The following is a 15,955-nucleotide window of genomic DNA, read 5'->3' as shown; positions in this document are numbered from 1 at the left end:
TGGTTAAGAACTGACTTAGGTAAATTCAAAGAGCTATTTTCTTTGTTCAATGCCAAAAGTGCTTCAGAGTGAGGCCAAAGTATTGTTAAAAACTGCAGTTTTTAACTAGTTTCATCCCATTCCCTCTTTTTATATAAGATGTCAAATGTGGTTAGGAGTAAAAGAGGCCTTGGTACCACATTGGTAGCTACTCAATGAATCACTGCTTGATAATAAGCCTCGGTCCCCTGGAACCCCAACAACCAAAGCAGATCTCCTTGGAATTTCCAAGACTGGAGACCTCTCTATAGTTAATCTATATGCATTTGACAAAGTCTAGGGAATGTAGCAGGGAGATCCTGCAGGCCTCGAGTTTGGGCTGGCAGTTCCTCCCGGCCAAAGGCTGTAACAAATAGCCCGCTGCCTTAAATTGCTACAAATGCCAAAGTGAAAAATGTCGGGTCATTTATGTGTCCCCTGAGTGGTGCTGTTCTGTGGTGCTAAAGTTTAATGAGCTTTCAAGTGTAAATAGAGAATGGTGGCCAGTTGCTCTCTATCTCCACTTAGAATAAAGCAAAATGAAGGATTTAAGTTAAAGACATATAAAGGGAAAGTTTCCAGATGTAAAGTTGTTAAACAGTGGAATGTGTTGTTGAAGTTGCTTATGCATCATCATTCCCTGTTATTTCTCTAAAAATGCAACAGATTCTTAGCCTCTGGTCTTGCATAAAGAACGTAGCTGCCTCATATTTCAGTGTAAATTTCTAGGTTTAAATTCTTTTAATTATATGTTGCTGAAAGTCCCCAATTAAGGTACAAACATTCCCCCAAAAAGGAATTTTTCTTGAATATCTGATCACTGGAATTTCAGTAGTAAACAAGGTAAAATTGATCTAATTTAATGGCTCTATCACCATTGAGACAAAAATGAGCAAGGATTCACATGACTACAAAAAAAGGAGTGAATATCAAATATCACAATCAATATTGTTCCTATTAAATCTATTTTCCTATTAAACTTCTTTTGTCCGAACATGAAAATTAGGTTACTGAAATCAGGAATTGGATTTTCTCTCTTAAAAGAACCAATAAAGAAAACTAACTCAATGGAAACGCATCCTCAGTAAAACACCTGATACTTTAACAACAACAACAACAAAGATCTCAGAAGCCAGATGTCTACATTAGGCAGAGATGAATTTTCAAAAGGGGTAAAGTCCTCAAATATTCAGTTAAGTCCCTTGAATAACATTCTAGTTGGACTTTAATGCCATTTCTATTCATGGATATTGAATGTAATAGGAATCATTCTTTAAGTTATATTTTTTCACAGAAAATTGCCATGAAGTTGCTTGAGATGAAAAAAATAAGGGTAGCTAATTATTGAGGGAGTATTTTTTTAATCAAAACAGGTAAGCCGTTAGGAATTTTTCAGCATGGAGGCACCTGGGTGGCTGAGTCGGTTAAGCAACCGACTCTAGATTTTGGCTCATGTCCTGATTTCGGGGTCATGAGATCTAGCCCCGCATGGGGCTCCATGCTCAGCGCAGAGTCTGCTTGAGATTCTCTCTCTCCCTCTCCCTCTCCCTATGCCCCTACCCTCACTCGCATGCACGTTCTCCCTCTAAATAAATACATAAAATCTTAAAAAAAAGAGTTCTTCAGCACACACACAAAAAAAATATGCCAAAAAAAAATCATGCATACTACATTTTTCTTTTATAAAAGAGTAAACAGCATTTCCCTTGGTTCAGGATTCATCTCTGGAATTAAATGATTAACCACTCCAAGAATTCATTTTTGCCTTTGTCACACATATTCCTCGAAAGAAGATGCAGCTTTTTGTTTCTCTGCTTATATGTGTGTTTAGATGTGCACGTTTGTGTGTTTGTGTTTGTGGGTGTATTTGAGTTACAAAGTCTTAAGAACCAATTATAGTCTGAGAAGAAACTATTTAAAGCAATTAAATAATTAAAACACTTATTCAACTGCTCCTGCTCTTTTGCTATGATTTGTTATTAGCAGGGGTAAAATTCCAGCTGACTAAACTGAATTTGTTCTTTCCATTCAATGCCACTTTTCCAGAATAAATATTTTCTATTCTCACAAATTATTCTATAATTCAGTGTACTGCATCCATTTTTGAGACTCTTTCTGCCACCTATGTTGAAAAAGCTATCTGTCTTTGTCATTATTTAGACATATTCAAAGGTTACAAACTAATATTTTATCATTGATGGAAATCATTTTTATAAAGACAAAAATCTTAAGAAACATGCAATATACTATAAATATTACAATTTAAGGAAAAAATCTGAGTTCAAAGCTTTATATTATATTTCTAATATATTATACATCTAAATCTAATTTATACTCAGAAATCTGAAGTTATTTTGTAATTTGAAATTCGAGGAAAAGATGAGGGTCAACTTTTCTAATAAAGCATTTTGGTGGTTTTCGCAGATAGTACTGTGGTCAGGCTTTCACGTTAACTTCATTGTGAATTTTCTGACTTAATTTTCATTATTTGTTTTATTCTCATTTATTTATGCAGCCAACTGAAAAATCTCTTCAGCTAAGTAATAGTTTGCTGCAGTTTATTTGAGTTAGGCCAGTTGCATTTATTTAAATGTGATGTAAAATCTAAAATACATCACTTTGAATCATAATAAAATGGGCAGATTTTATACAGCATAGAAAAGATGAAAATATAAACAGGAAAATAAATTTTATTAGAGAAATAAAGTAAAAGGACATACCTGTGGTCCAACGACACCCCCTGGCCCAGGGGGGCCAGTCTTGCCTTGAAATCCCTAAGGAAAGAAAGCATAATCTGTTAAAGCTATTCATGACAAAAGCATAAATTAAAATTTGGTAATATAACTCACATTAAAACAAAGTCACTTTTTGGCTAAAAATACTTATTTTTAAAATTTATTTTATTTTATTGTTTTTCTTTCTTTATTTTGGGGGGTGAGCAGAGGAAGAGGGAGAGAGAGAGAGAAGCCCAAGCATGAGCTGAGCATAGAGCCAGACATAGGGCCCAATCTCACAACCCTGAGATCAGGACCTGAGCCAAAATCAAGTCAGATGCTTAACTGACTGAGCCACCCAGGCACCCCTAAAAATACTTATTTTTAAATGCTTAAATATGAGTTATTATATTCCAGTTTTCTTTAAAATTCTAAATTTACCATCCTCACTATTTCATATTATAGTCCAATGATTACTTTCAATAAACTTAAAAAAGAAAAGAAGATAATGGGATGAAGATGGAGGGAAAACGTATTCTGAGCCCATTCTACCTGGTCGAACAATAGCGAGAATTTTAACATAGCAATGTTTATGGATAAAATAAATGATGATTTAGACATTCTTGAAACAGTCCACTGGTTCTATATATAGAGATAAATCTATGGGCTGTGATATGAATGCATTTTCCTTTCCTGCATTCCAACATAAAACGAGAACAGAATCAAAACAAAATAAAAACAAAAATAAAACAGGATGTAGAGTACATTTATAAAAAGAACACTGTGCATGATTAGTAATCATTTCAGCATTTTATCAGTATTCTTTCTTAAAATCCCCCAAAATACAGTTACAAATGTACCTTGTAAATAATGCAGCCATTAAGATAAAATCTGGGAGATGTAAGCAGCAGGTAGTCACTAAACAAAGCTTTGAGCGTATATTTTGGTGTCTATATTTCTCTAGACTCGTGGGTTATTCATTCCATATGACTGTTTTATGATTGGCAAATTTCTTTCTCATGTAAGTTAACTTCCATTTAACAGTTGGAGAAGTAGCTTCAAAATACGGGGAGAAAAACCTTCAGAACTGAATTAAAGCAAATAGCGTTTGCAAAAGTATTCACAGCAACATGAGACTGGAAATAATAAGATTGAAAAGCAAAGGGCAGACACTGTAGTCCTGGGTTTGTATCGCAACCTTCCAGATAACTGATGAAATTATTTATAATAACAAAATTTTATAAGTAGAAAAAAAGGAAAAGAACCTGTAATTGTAATAACTTTAATTGACATTTCAGGGAAAGAAAACAGATTCTTTCTATTTTTAATTTTTTTAATTTTTTTACATTTTTTTATTTTATTATGTTATGTTAATCGCCATACATTACATCATTAGTCCCTGATGTAGTGTTCCATGATTCATTGCCTGCGCACAACACCCAGTGCTCCATGCAGTACGTGCCCTCTTTAATACCCATCACCAGGCTAACCCATCCCCCCATCCTCCTCCCTTCTAGAACCCTCAGTTTGTTTCTCAGAGTCCATAGTCTCTCATGGTTCATCTCCCCCTCCGATTTCCCCCCCTTCATTGATTCCTTTTATTTTTTTAAATCCATTAATTCTTAAGATCAGCAGGGTTTGTCCTGAGATACCACTTTTAATAGCAAAACAGGGGCTCCTGGGTGGCTCAGTCAGCTAAGCATCTGCCTTTGGCTCAAGTCATGATTCGGGGTCTTGGGATCCAGTCCCGCATTGGGCTCCCTGCTCAGCCAGAAGCCTGCTTCTCCCTCTCCCTCTACCTGACACTCCCCTGCTTGTTCTCTCTTTCTGTCAAATAAATAAAATAAATACATACATACATACATACATACATAAAATCTTTAAAAAAATCTTAAAAAAATACCAAAACAAATTAATACAAGGGAAATATATCATAGAATATGTTTTACATTCTAGCCATGCTGATTTTCTAACCTTTCTCTGAATAGCCATACTCCACATAGTTTCAAAGTCTATTCCCTCTGTCTGGATTCTCCCAATTTCTGATCACTAAGTTTGACATGAAGATATAAATGCAATACTGAACTTGAAAAAAAAATTTAAAGTCTTACAAGATTTTTTTTTCTCAGTAACTGCGAGAGCAAGAACAACACACAAGAAATGACTGTAATAATAATTAATGAAAATCAACTGATTAAAAATCAATGCTTAATTAGGAAATTCTGTGAAAAATGTGGAAAGAGAAACCTTGGGTGCTATCGCATTTGAGTAGGTGACTGATTTGGGAGGAGCTGGAGGACAGCCTGTTTTTATGTCTGCTCCTTAATACATTCAGAGTATTTGCAAATATCCAATAAATGTGACACAAATAAACCATGTACAAGAAAATTTTATAGTTCACAATGGAGTGTGTTTGTTCAGTATTGTCATATAATAAGACTATACTTGCCATTTAATTTTAGAATAACAAGTTAAATTATGTTTTTCAAAGTCCCTGAAAACGGAGATCACTTTGCTACGCCGGGTCTGCTCTAAGACCCAATAAAAATGTTAACTCCTACTTTGATAATCTGTTGGAGACTAAGTTAATTTTAGGATGACTGTAGGATTTGGCAGGTGTGTTCCCGAGACAAATTTGGGTTGTTTCAGTATAACAGAAATTATTTCGAATTATTGCCAGTGGCCTTAAAAAGCTTTGAATTGTAAAACATCAGAATGAAACTGCAATTCAAGGCTTTCTCACTGGGGACAAATCTCAAATACAACAAAAGAATTCCTCCGTGAAAATAAGGTGACACACATAGAGCAACATGGCCACTCTAGATTCTGACTCTTTCTTGTACAAGGCAATCCTGTGAATCCCGGTCAGCACAGAACAAGGTGAGAAAAAAAGGTTCCTAACTCTGGGATGATTCACTCTTGCTCTTAAAAGTGAATTTGAAATCAGGAATACAGTCTTCCAGAAATAATTCTAGACTTTGTCTATGAGAAACTACTAGAGGAGAATATCCATCTTAGAATCACTTAGTTAATATGCTGTTTTAATATGCTTTGTTTAAATTGAAATGTTATATATAATAATATAGTTCCTCTGGTAGAAGCAGAAGGTCTTGATTAAACTGGAGACAAAAGGGATTTTACAGTGCCTATTCTCTAGGTATCCCTTTTCCAAAAGACAGTTTGAAAATATTCCAGAGTTACTCCCACAAAGCTATGCAATGACTTAGTTAAAAATGATTGACTGCAAGATTTGGAGAGTAGGTTTGCAAATCTGAGTATGGATTCTCTGTTAAAGAGTTTATTTTATGCTCCTCATGCAGATGTAATTCCCGGGAGGAAACCCAAACAATTTTACTCTTTGGTCTCACTAAATCATATTTGATTCTGCTTTTGAAATCCAAGACTTTGAAGTTTACAATCTGACTAAAATGAAGAAGTTGTTACCCTAAGCATCGTCGCTTGGTGAGCAAAACAGGAATTGAGCTGCTGCTGATAGATTGTTTATCCTATACGCAAAAAAATCATCCTGTTTTCAGATTTGTTGCTGTGTGTGCACTATAGTGCAACTCCAAATATGTCTTCATGCTGGCTGCATGCCCTAAAATGACTTTGAACCACACCGTCAAAGCTAGTCTGTGTTGTGATTTCCTTAAGAAATCTGGATAAAATTAATCAACGGTGAGATCCAAGAATTGAGTCCAAGGAAAGGTGCTAAGCTATGATAACTTCTGATTAGACTAACATCTCCCTGGAAAAGCCAGACACATGGTTTGGTAACAGTGGCAGAATAAGTAAATAAGCCCGGCGGGATTTTTAAACCATACTTCAGGTGCCAGTTTCCCCCTTGCCCAAATCATTGTTATTCACATAAATTGTTCAGACAATTTATTTAATGTTATAGTCCTCATAATTTTAAAATAAAATTCAGTTACATTTTTCATTTACATTTTCCTACTTGAGGCGAGAGGATGCATTTGACATTGTTTCAACCCAGTTATAGACTTATGGTTCCAACATCAGAAAATATTTCATCCCTTTGTTCTGGATAGAAGAATGTATTCAATGCATGGCTTAGTATAATGTGTTTCCTTTAGAGCGTGGACATGTGATAGGGTTGGATGGAATATATCTTTAAACAAATACTTCTGTAGAAGGGTCAATGTTGACAACCTTGTAGAAGTGTCGAAAAGATAATGGGGTCTTCTCCATCATCCCTAAAGCGCCATTCTTGACAATAAGGATGGTCAAATCAAGTAACACCACATATCCTCAAGTATATTCATTTGTGGTGGGATACAAATTTGGGTCTATTTATGTAATTTATATATATATATATATATTTAATATATATGAGTATGGATTCTCCGTTAAAGAGTTTATTTTATGCTCCTCATGCAGATGTAATTCCCGGGAGGAAACCCAAATAATTTTACTCTTTGGTCTCACTAAATCATATTTGATATATATATCAAATATATATATTTTAATAAAAGTTCCAATGGAATTAGTTTCTCCATTGTCCATAGCCAAATAAAGGAGCTATTAATAATAAAGTAACTTTCTGTGAAATGATGAAATTCTTTAGTCTGCATTATGGATTATTCACCCTACTCAGAAACCATTAAGTATTGGGGTCAGATGGAAAATTTCAATCAAAAGAGTGGGGTCACTTACAGTCTCTCCACGTTGTCCAGGGTGTCCTGGTAGGCCATCCTTCCCAGGTGGACCCTGAAATCACAAATATTAAATACCACATGTCATAAATATTTCTTGAAATTTTTTATACTTTAAATATAATCTGTTGGACAATTTTCTCATAATATTTTCATTAGGTATCATATTTTGATGTCATGTTGATTTTATATACAGTAGTATGTGTATATATCTCTCTAGGATAATTCTATCTGTAATTGTGACCAAGAGAAAATTCTCTTACTCCATTATGAACATTTTACATCTAAATGATTTCATTAGCATCTATTTTTTTAAAAACCTATTCATACAGATCTGTATTTTTAATTTTACAAGAAGGTTTAGTTCTTCGGTACTTGACAAATGAGTATTTTCCCCCCTTTTTGGTGTTCTGTTCCTAACTCAATTTCCTGTGCAGCAAGATTTGGATAGCAGAAAGATAGTGTCCTCTAGTGGTGGTCTGAGCTTCTAACGGGTAAGAACTTAGAAACAAGGGCACTTTGTCTCTCAATTGCTTCAAGTAAAGGAAACAAGGTAAGGCGCTATGCTCAATTTTCAAAGTCATCAGGGCCAAATTTTCCCAGTCGGTTTTCTTAAATATCCTCTTGGACACATAATGTTTGTTAAGCACTGGACAGCAACTCTGCTATGTTATCACTTTCTCTAAAGGATGCTGTCTGTGTCATGACTGAAGAAATAAATGAAGCAATTAACTAAGTACTTAAAGTAAACAACTCTGTGCAGTTCCTGTGTTTTAGATACTTAGTAGAAATGGATTGCTTCTTTAGTCTGCATTATGGATTATTCACCCTACTCAGAAACCATTAAGTATTGGGGTCAGATTTTAAAACAGGTTTAAACAGGTATAGGCCGAAATATTCTCACCCTCCGGATTCAAATGAAGAGAAATGATTATTTTAATAATATTTTTAATGATAACAGATATACCTCTCACACTATGTTGATCATTTAACTAAGTTTATTTATCTTAAAAATACATTATTTACAAAAATCTCTTTTCAAATATCAATTATTTTTATACTGAGTTAGAAGAAAAGGCTTTGTTTCAAAAGATTATTTTCACTGACAGCTTTGTTCTTCTGGAGTAAGACTTTTTTGACGTTGGCTCCAACAGCTCAGGAGAAAGGCTTTCTGAGAGTGTCCAGTCCCAGCTCTGCTCCCTGATCTCATCTCATCCCTGGCTGCCATGTGAATTAACAGCTCTAATTAATGACGGTTCTTATGACATTTCACAAGATTATTGCTTGCTCAGTGATTTGCTCATGGTTCCCAGGATCACCTCAGTGATTCTAGAGTCATCCTCTGAAAAGACCAAAACTGGAATGTTTTTAACCAAGGCCCCAAAACATTTCTTCTTTCATAACCATCTATTACATATTTTTATGTATTAGGCATCAGGTGTACAGTAATATAAGAGTTAGCTCTGCCCTCAGTTTAAAGGTGAAGCACAGAAATAAGTAGTTAATTGATAGTAGATTCCATGTAAGTTCAGTAATTCAAAATAGTAAATAAAAACAAATTCTGTAGTTTGTTAGTATTTTGATACATATAGGAATAAATGTACTGTCAACTGGGGCAGGAGTAAAAGTTTTAACTAAAAACACAGAGAGTGGCAGCTAAAGGATAGTAAACATGAATGAGGTTTTTTTTCCCCACCATACTAAAACACCTCTCAAATGAAGTGTTTTGCCATCAGCATAAACCATTTGCATGTTTTCTAACAAATCTGTAAATATATATTTCAATATCTCATTATATTTGCTGATTTGAGAAGCATAGATTACACTTTGATTGCAAAATATTATAACCCTTTAAAATGGTGGTCCTAGATCAAAATGACATCACCTTGGTATGAATGCAACATGATTTTTAAAGACTTTCCTACATATTGTGAGGGAACAGTGTTAATAGACTACATAAAGAATTCATATCATCATCATTTTTCTTGATTTAAGTATATATTTCAAATATTAAGTGATTAATTCTAAATAATTATAATGGCCCCACCCTACCATCCAATAAGATAAAGCAGAATAATTACCAAATAATTTCACAGCATTAATTTTAAAATAATTGTATTGGTCAAAATAGACTGCCCCTTTGATGTTGTTGAAGGATAGTGGCAACAAATTTATTGAAATTACAGTGTGCAAGGTGATCTGTGAAAAGACACTTACAAATAAATGTTAAGGAAATTTTTTCACTTCCCATTGACTGAATTTTTATTTTTCCTCTTCTATAAACAGAATGTATCTCATAAGACTTGTGTTATAAATCTTAATCACCTCAAGTTAAAATTCTTCTTACATGGGCTAACTATATCCTGACATTGGCAAGAGATTAACAGACTCTAAACATGAACATTCCAAGCACTCAATACATAATCCATTTGTGTATGTGTATCTGTGTGAATTTACATATAAGCACACACACACACACGAACATACACATATACACATTTTCTGATTACAATGAAGATAAGCCAATTAATTTGTAGGAAAATGAGCGTGGCTCTATCCCTCCACCTGAATTTCTTCTTTCCATATGAAAGAGATGAAGGCATTTCCGTCCTAAATGTTATAAAACTGTATACCAGAGAAATAATAGGTACTTTTATTTCATGTTCTAATGTTTCACTTGTGACAGTAACAGAGTATAAAAATCATTTTGTTTAGCAGTGAAAGCAGTGTTCCTTAACAGTGTCATGTCTCTCCAACTAGACTGCATGCTTCTCAAGTGTAAGCATTTATTATACTTGTAATACTTCTTAGAGACAAAATGCATGCACGATTAATGGCTCAAAACTTGTTGAAAGATACATGGAGAATGGATTGAAAAAGTCTGAGTAAAAATGGGTCAAATGGTTTTCTTTGACAATAAAATTACATTACATGAAGGAAACAACTCTTAGCAATATATACAATATGTACAAATATAAATGGTATGATAATGTGGAAGTTATACATATCACTGCTTTTTATGTTGCTAAACAATGATCTATGCACATGGCTTCAAAATACTTATGAAAAACGTCTTATGTATACAATCATTTCTGGAACTGTGTTTTCACTTCTCTACATGTGAAAACTTTGCAAGACAAATATTACATTTGGAAAGAAACTGAGATAGTGGGTAAACAACATTATATGCAGATAGTATCGATGTCATCCTATATTTAATACTAGTTATTTGCATTAAGCTTTTTAAAATACTATAATACAGATAACAGTCCTTTTTTTCATATGTTTGCAGTAATAAAGCAAAACTGTTAGTGTTGAAATAATATTTTCAACACAGTGTCTAAAAATTGTTGTCAAAAGAGATTGCTTCAACATTTAATACATACTGTCAGTATTTCATGATAAATAGTTCATTTTTTTAAAGATGTGAGCTAAAGTCACATTTGAAAGTTATCAGTGAAATTGAGAGTTATCCAATTCAATAACAATTGGATACACATATGCATTATAAATTATTTATAAATTATTTTCAACAGGGTTAAAAGTATAACATAATCAGATGCAACATTTTATTTAAATTTTAACATCTTAGTGCAGAATTTTCTGACTTGTTTCTTTAAGCAAGATTGTTATTGAGCTGTATTTGGCTAACTATGATTATTTGAAAATAGAGAATTGGGATATACAATTTTTGAAATACTGGCATATATAAAAAGTCCCATATAACTGCCTCATACAAGGTGAATGTTGTGGTTTTGTCAAAAAGATTCAGTTCAAAAATCAGTTTAGAATATTCAGTTGAAAAATATATCAATGAGCCTCCAAATGTAAATATCCAGAATGTGAGTAAAACTACTAGTAATGATTTAGTTATCTGTATTATTACAGTGAAAAATCATTTGGTTCTCAAATTATTGACTGAAAATTTTAACTATACTTAGCTTCCTGCTGAGTAGATCATATTCAAACTATGTTGGTCTTATTTTCAGCCAAAACACTTTTCAGCTTTGTTACTTAAAGTCTGGCCCATGGAGCAGTAGCATGGCATCATCTGGACCCCTGTCAGTAATGTCAAGACTCAAGACTCACCCCAGACCTACTAAATCAAATCTACATTTTTAACAAGGTATCAACACAATTTGTATGCACATTAAAGTTTGCATAGCATTATCTAGTGTAGACCAGAAGAGTGGCTCACAAACTTTAGCATGCATCAGAACTATCTGGAAAAATTTGCTAAACACAGACTGGGCCCCTCTCTTGGAGTTCTGATTAGCTGAGTGAGGTGGCATGTCTAACAAATCCCCAGTGGTGCTACGATGCTCTGATTCGTGGACCACACTTTGAGAGCAACTTCCTTAGACACATGGGTGCTATGGCCTGAAACTTTGTGTTGAAATTCATGTTGAAATCCTAAATCATATGTTGACATCCTAACCCTCAGAGGTGATGTTATTAGCCACTTGGGCCTTTGGGAGGTGCTTAAGTCATGAAGGTGGAAGCTTCATGAATGAGATCAATGACATAAATGAGGCTCCATTGCTCTGACATTGGCAAGAGATTAACAGACTCTAAACATGAACATTCCAAGCACTCAATACATAATCCATTTGTGTATGTGTATCTGTGAATTTACACAAAGGGGTCTGTGTGAATTTACATATAAACACACACACACACACGAACACACACATATACACATTTTCTGATTACAATGAAGATGAGCCAATTAATTTGTAGGAAAATGAGCTTGGCTCTATCCCTCCACCTGAATTTCTTCCCTAACCCCTTCTGCCACATGAGGATACATTAAGAAGTCTGTTACCTGAAAGGGGGCCCTCACCTGACCATGCTGGCTCCCTGATCTAGGACTTCCAGCATCCAGAGCTGTGAGAAATATATTTTTGTTGTTTATAAGCAATCTGGTCTCTGTGTGTGTTTTTTTGTTTGGTTGGTTTTGGGTTTTTTTTTTGTTATCGGAGCCAGAATGGACTAAAACAGTGGGTAAGTTGATTCTAGTTCTCATTAATAAACTGAGTAGGTCGCTAAGAAAAGAAGCAGAAAACAACTGAGCACTGAGCATGTCCTATGTTCCCATGAATATTTAAGTATGAGAATAAAGGATTTCAATTAACTTTGTGAAGATAATTGAATACCTGAGCAAATTTTATAAATGGGGTATAATTCAGGAAGGGTTAGCATTACATTGTTTAAAAGAATGCATTATAGAGACAAAAGTATTAAATACAAATAAACAAATTATAATGAGATGTAAGTAATGTCAGAATGCTAGAGAATGTTTAGGAAGTGATGTTTTGAAGGACACATTGGGTGATGGAAGACCAAAGAGAAATACTAATAAAAAATATTTAAGAATCAGTAACAGTTTTTAATGCCATCAAAAATATTCATTGCAGAAGAGGAGTATTTGAGAGAATAACACCCATGCATGTTGTTTCCGTTTTTGATATACTTTGAAAGGATATTTACTAAGATATATTTGAATTACATCAGAAACACTCAATAAACTGAAACTGGATAAATTGAACAAATTGAAAAATGTACATTCTTTGACACTATGAATTGCAATTTTGTTTTTATTAGAATTTTCATAAATATTTGTATCTAAAAATTATTTAAAATATAAACTATGACTCTCAAAAGTTTGAAAACATTGTCCAATGGAGAAAGATAAAGAAAACCTATGGCACTTACAGGAGGGCCTTTCGGTCCAGGGAATCCAACTGGACCCTGAGGTCCTTGAGGGCCCTGAAAAGAAAAAGCAGTGGAAAAATTTGAGAATATGCCTTGAAAGATACATCTTTGTACTTTACTGTTTATTTTTACAAATGAACCAAAACACAGCGTACAGCTTCTTCACTGTAATGACAGAACTGAGGCAACGCAACAGGATAATCTATGCTAATCTAAAAGCTAAATGCATGATTTTTCGCATTATTCAGTACTCAAAACCACACATCACAACAATGGTCTTAAATAAAGAACACTAAATATTTAGAATTCATATTAAAAGTGAACAGAACATAGATGTATCAAGAAGTTCCAGAGATGCTAGACTTTTAACATTGGTTGGAAACATCACCCAAAAGAGAGTATTTCAATTACATAGCCCTCTCCCCAAAAGTTATTTTTTTAAAATTGAATCTATAAATGTTCTGGCTCCAGTCAAACAAAACTAAAAGAAAAAAACAAGTGGCTAATTCAGAAAGACCTTTAACTATATTTAAAATTTATTTTTGAAAATGTCAATACCTCATTTTACTTACATATAAACTTCTTGGTAGACAAGATGAAAACACTTCATTGTATAATCATTCTCATTAACATTCAATCCAAATATACATTTATAATATTGTTCTTAACTTGATGCTTAATAAACTACATTATTCAACACTCATATTTACATATCTTTAAAATGCAGAAAGTAGACCTTACTATAGCGACAGCAAAATAATTGATAAAGATAATCCTTTATGTTCCCAGAACATAATTACATTTCTAAAAGTAATATATATAAAATGGAAGAAAATATAAATAAGATTTCTTAAGTAACTCAACTAGAATGGGATTTATTTATATTTAAATAAAAAATAAAGTTTACTAAAATTAGTCTTTAATAGAATTTATTCTTTTCAATTTATCAGGTTAGCCTTTCCAAGGGAAATGTCATTATCATTTTTAAGCCAACGCTAGTTGAGAAATCATCACAAATTATTGCTATTACCAACATCTCATCTTAAAATCAAAAAGAAACTTCAAAGTTAGATATGTCATTAAAAAAACAGATATCACAGTGCGATTACCCAAAATGCTGGGCAACTTTCGGGACTCACAAATTTTGGTACTCTTATTAAAGTATGAAACTCTCATTCTTCAGTATCCATCATAATAACTTAAGAATATTATAAACAAAGTTTTATTTTAAATACAAAATTTTAAAAGCAATAGTTTTTTGGTTATGTAGCAAGCTCAATTTTTCTAATTTCTTAAAATGTCATTTCTTTGCTTTCTATATTTTGGCTCCTTTTCAAATAAAATTTGATTTTGAATTTAAATTTCTTTAAAGAAAAAAATTTCAAACATCACTTCTCTAGAGAATATAAAGAAAAAGTGGGTCTTTATAAAATTCCATAAAAAGTGTTTATATGTTCTGTCTGTATTAATCAAAATAGTTTCCAGGTGAAGTGGAAAATACATACTCAGTGTAAAGATAGTGTTGGAACCCAGTCAGGGTTTGCTAGATAATACCTAGTGTCAGTGAAATTTGAATTTTAGATAAATAAGGAATAATTTTAATATGTCCTAAATATTGCAAGGGACATGCTTACACCACAAACTCTTGTTCATGTAAAAATTCTAATTTAGTTGAGTGTCTTAGTTCTTTTCTTTGTTTTTATTTTGTTTTGTTTTGCTTTTGCTAAATCTGGTGATCTTAGACCCAACTAAAAGCTATGAACTAAGTCTTTAATAACAGACATCCATGATCTGCAAACCGTGAGTATGAGGAATTATACTAAGTTGCAGAATATCCTAGTGAGTATATACATATATACTCATTATATATATATGTGTGTGTGCGTATATATATACTTTTCTTACCTCAAAGTATTTTTACAATTACAGGTAATCATGCTGTTGGGCCACAGTGTTATGTTCCAAAATTGTAAATACATGATATTTTGGAATGCATAAGCAAAATATGAACACAAAATAATTTGTACTTTAAAGACAAAATTCCTGGTTTTGCTATAATTTGTGAAATGGTTCTACTCCATTTAATGGTTTAGCCATTTTAACTAAACTACATTTTCTTATTAAGATGACTTTGACCATAAAATTTTTCAAATGTATATATTATTTATGAACTCAGAATGTACAGAATGGACTCAATTTGGGAATAGTTCGCCAACAGTGAGAAACATTTAGTAGAAGTTTAATTCAATTAAATATGAACCAAAGCCTTGAAACAACCATAATTAAATGTTTATTCTTGTGTCTTATCTACTGACACTTCCATCACAAATAGAAATGTCCCCCCCAAAAAATTACTTATTCTGTTTTCTTTGTATAAACATCACAAGGTGTTTCTGTTTTTCTTTTTGGGGAACACCTATTATAAATTTCAAACAATAATATACAAAAAATATATTACTATGACTGCATAATCCTGAACGTTGCTATACAACATTAAGAAGTGAATCTAATTTCTTTAACAGTAATACAAAATTAATTCTTAAAATTCTTTCTAGAAGATAGCTTTCAAAAACTCTGGCTACAAAAATGCTGTATTTTGCCAGAAGAAAACAAATAAAGGGCATGCTTACTCATGTATATTTAGCTTTATTTTATATCAATTGAAAATCAATTTACTAAATAGTTTTTCTATTTACTGGACTAGATGTTTTATCTTGATTTGAATGTGTATCGATTGTGACTTAATGGCTACTGGGAGCTTGCATTTTACCAACATAATGCTGCTTCCAGCGCCATGGATAAAATGAATATCAATAGGGAAAGCAAGGGGAGTGA

The 15,955-nt window shown here is 33.0% G+C and overlaps 1 protein-coding gene across 2 annotated transcripts in view; it reads right to left on the bottom strand.

Moving 5' to 3' along the window:
• The window catches only part of COL11A1 (collagen type XI alpha 1 chain), a 202,299-nt gene that overhangs the window by 69,760 nt on the left and 116,584 nt on the right, over positions 1 to 15,955 (bottom strand). For both annotated transcript variants that reach the window (XM_078072675.1, XM_078072676.1), the window contains 3 exons: positions 13,121 to 13,174; positions 7,407 to 7,460; positions 2,739 to 2,792 (listed from right to left, as the gene is read on the bottom strand). In XM_078072675.1, the coding sequence (XP_077928801.1) occupies positions 2,739 to 2,792; positions 7,407 to 7,460; positions 13,121 to 13,174 (162 nt within the window). The remainder of the gene's footprint in view (positions 1 to 2,738; positions 2,793 to 7,406; positions 7,461 to 13,120; positions 13,175 to 15,955) is intronic.

This window comes from Halichoerus grypus, chromosome 5 (genome assembly GCF_964656455.1).
Source record: "Halichoerus grypus chromosome 5, mHalGry1.hap1.1, whole genome shotgun sequence".
Classification (NCBI taxonomy): domain Eukaryota; kingdom Metazoa; phylum Chordata; class Mammalia; order Carnivora; family Phocidae; genus Halichoerus; species Halichoerus grypus.
Note: the sequence above shows the minus strand (reverse complement) of the source record. Positions and strands in the feature narration are given on the sequence as shown.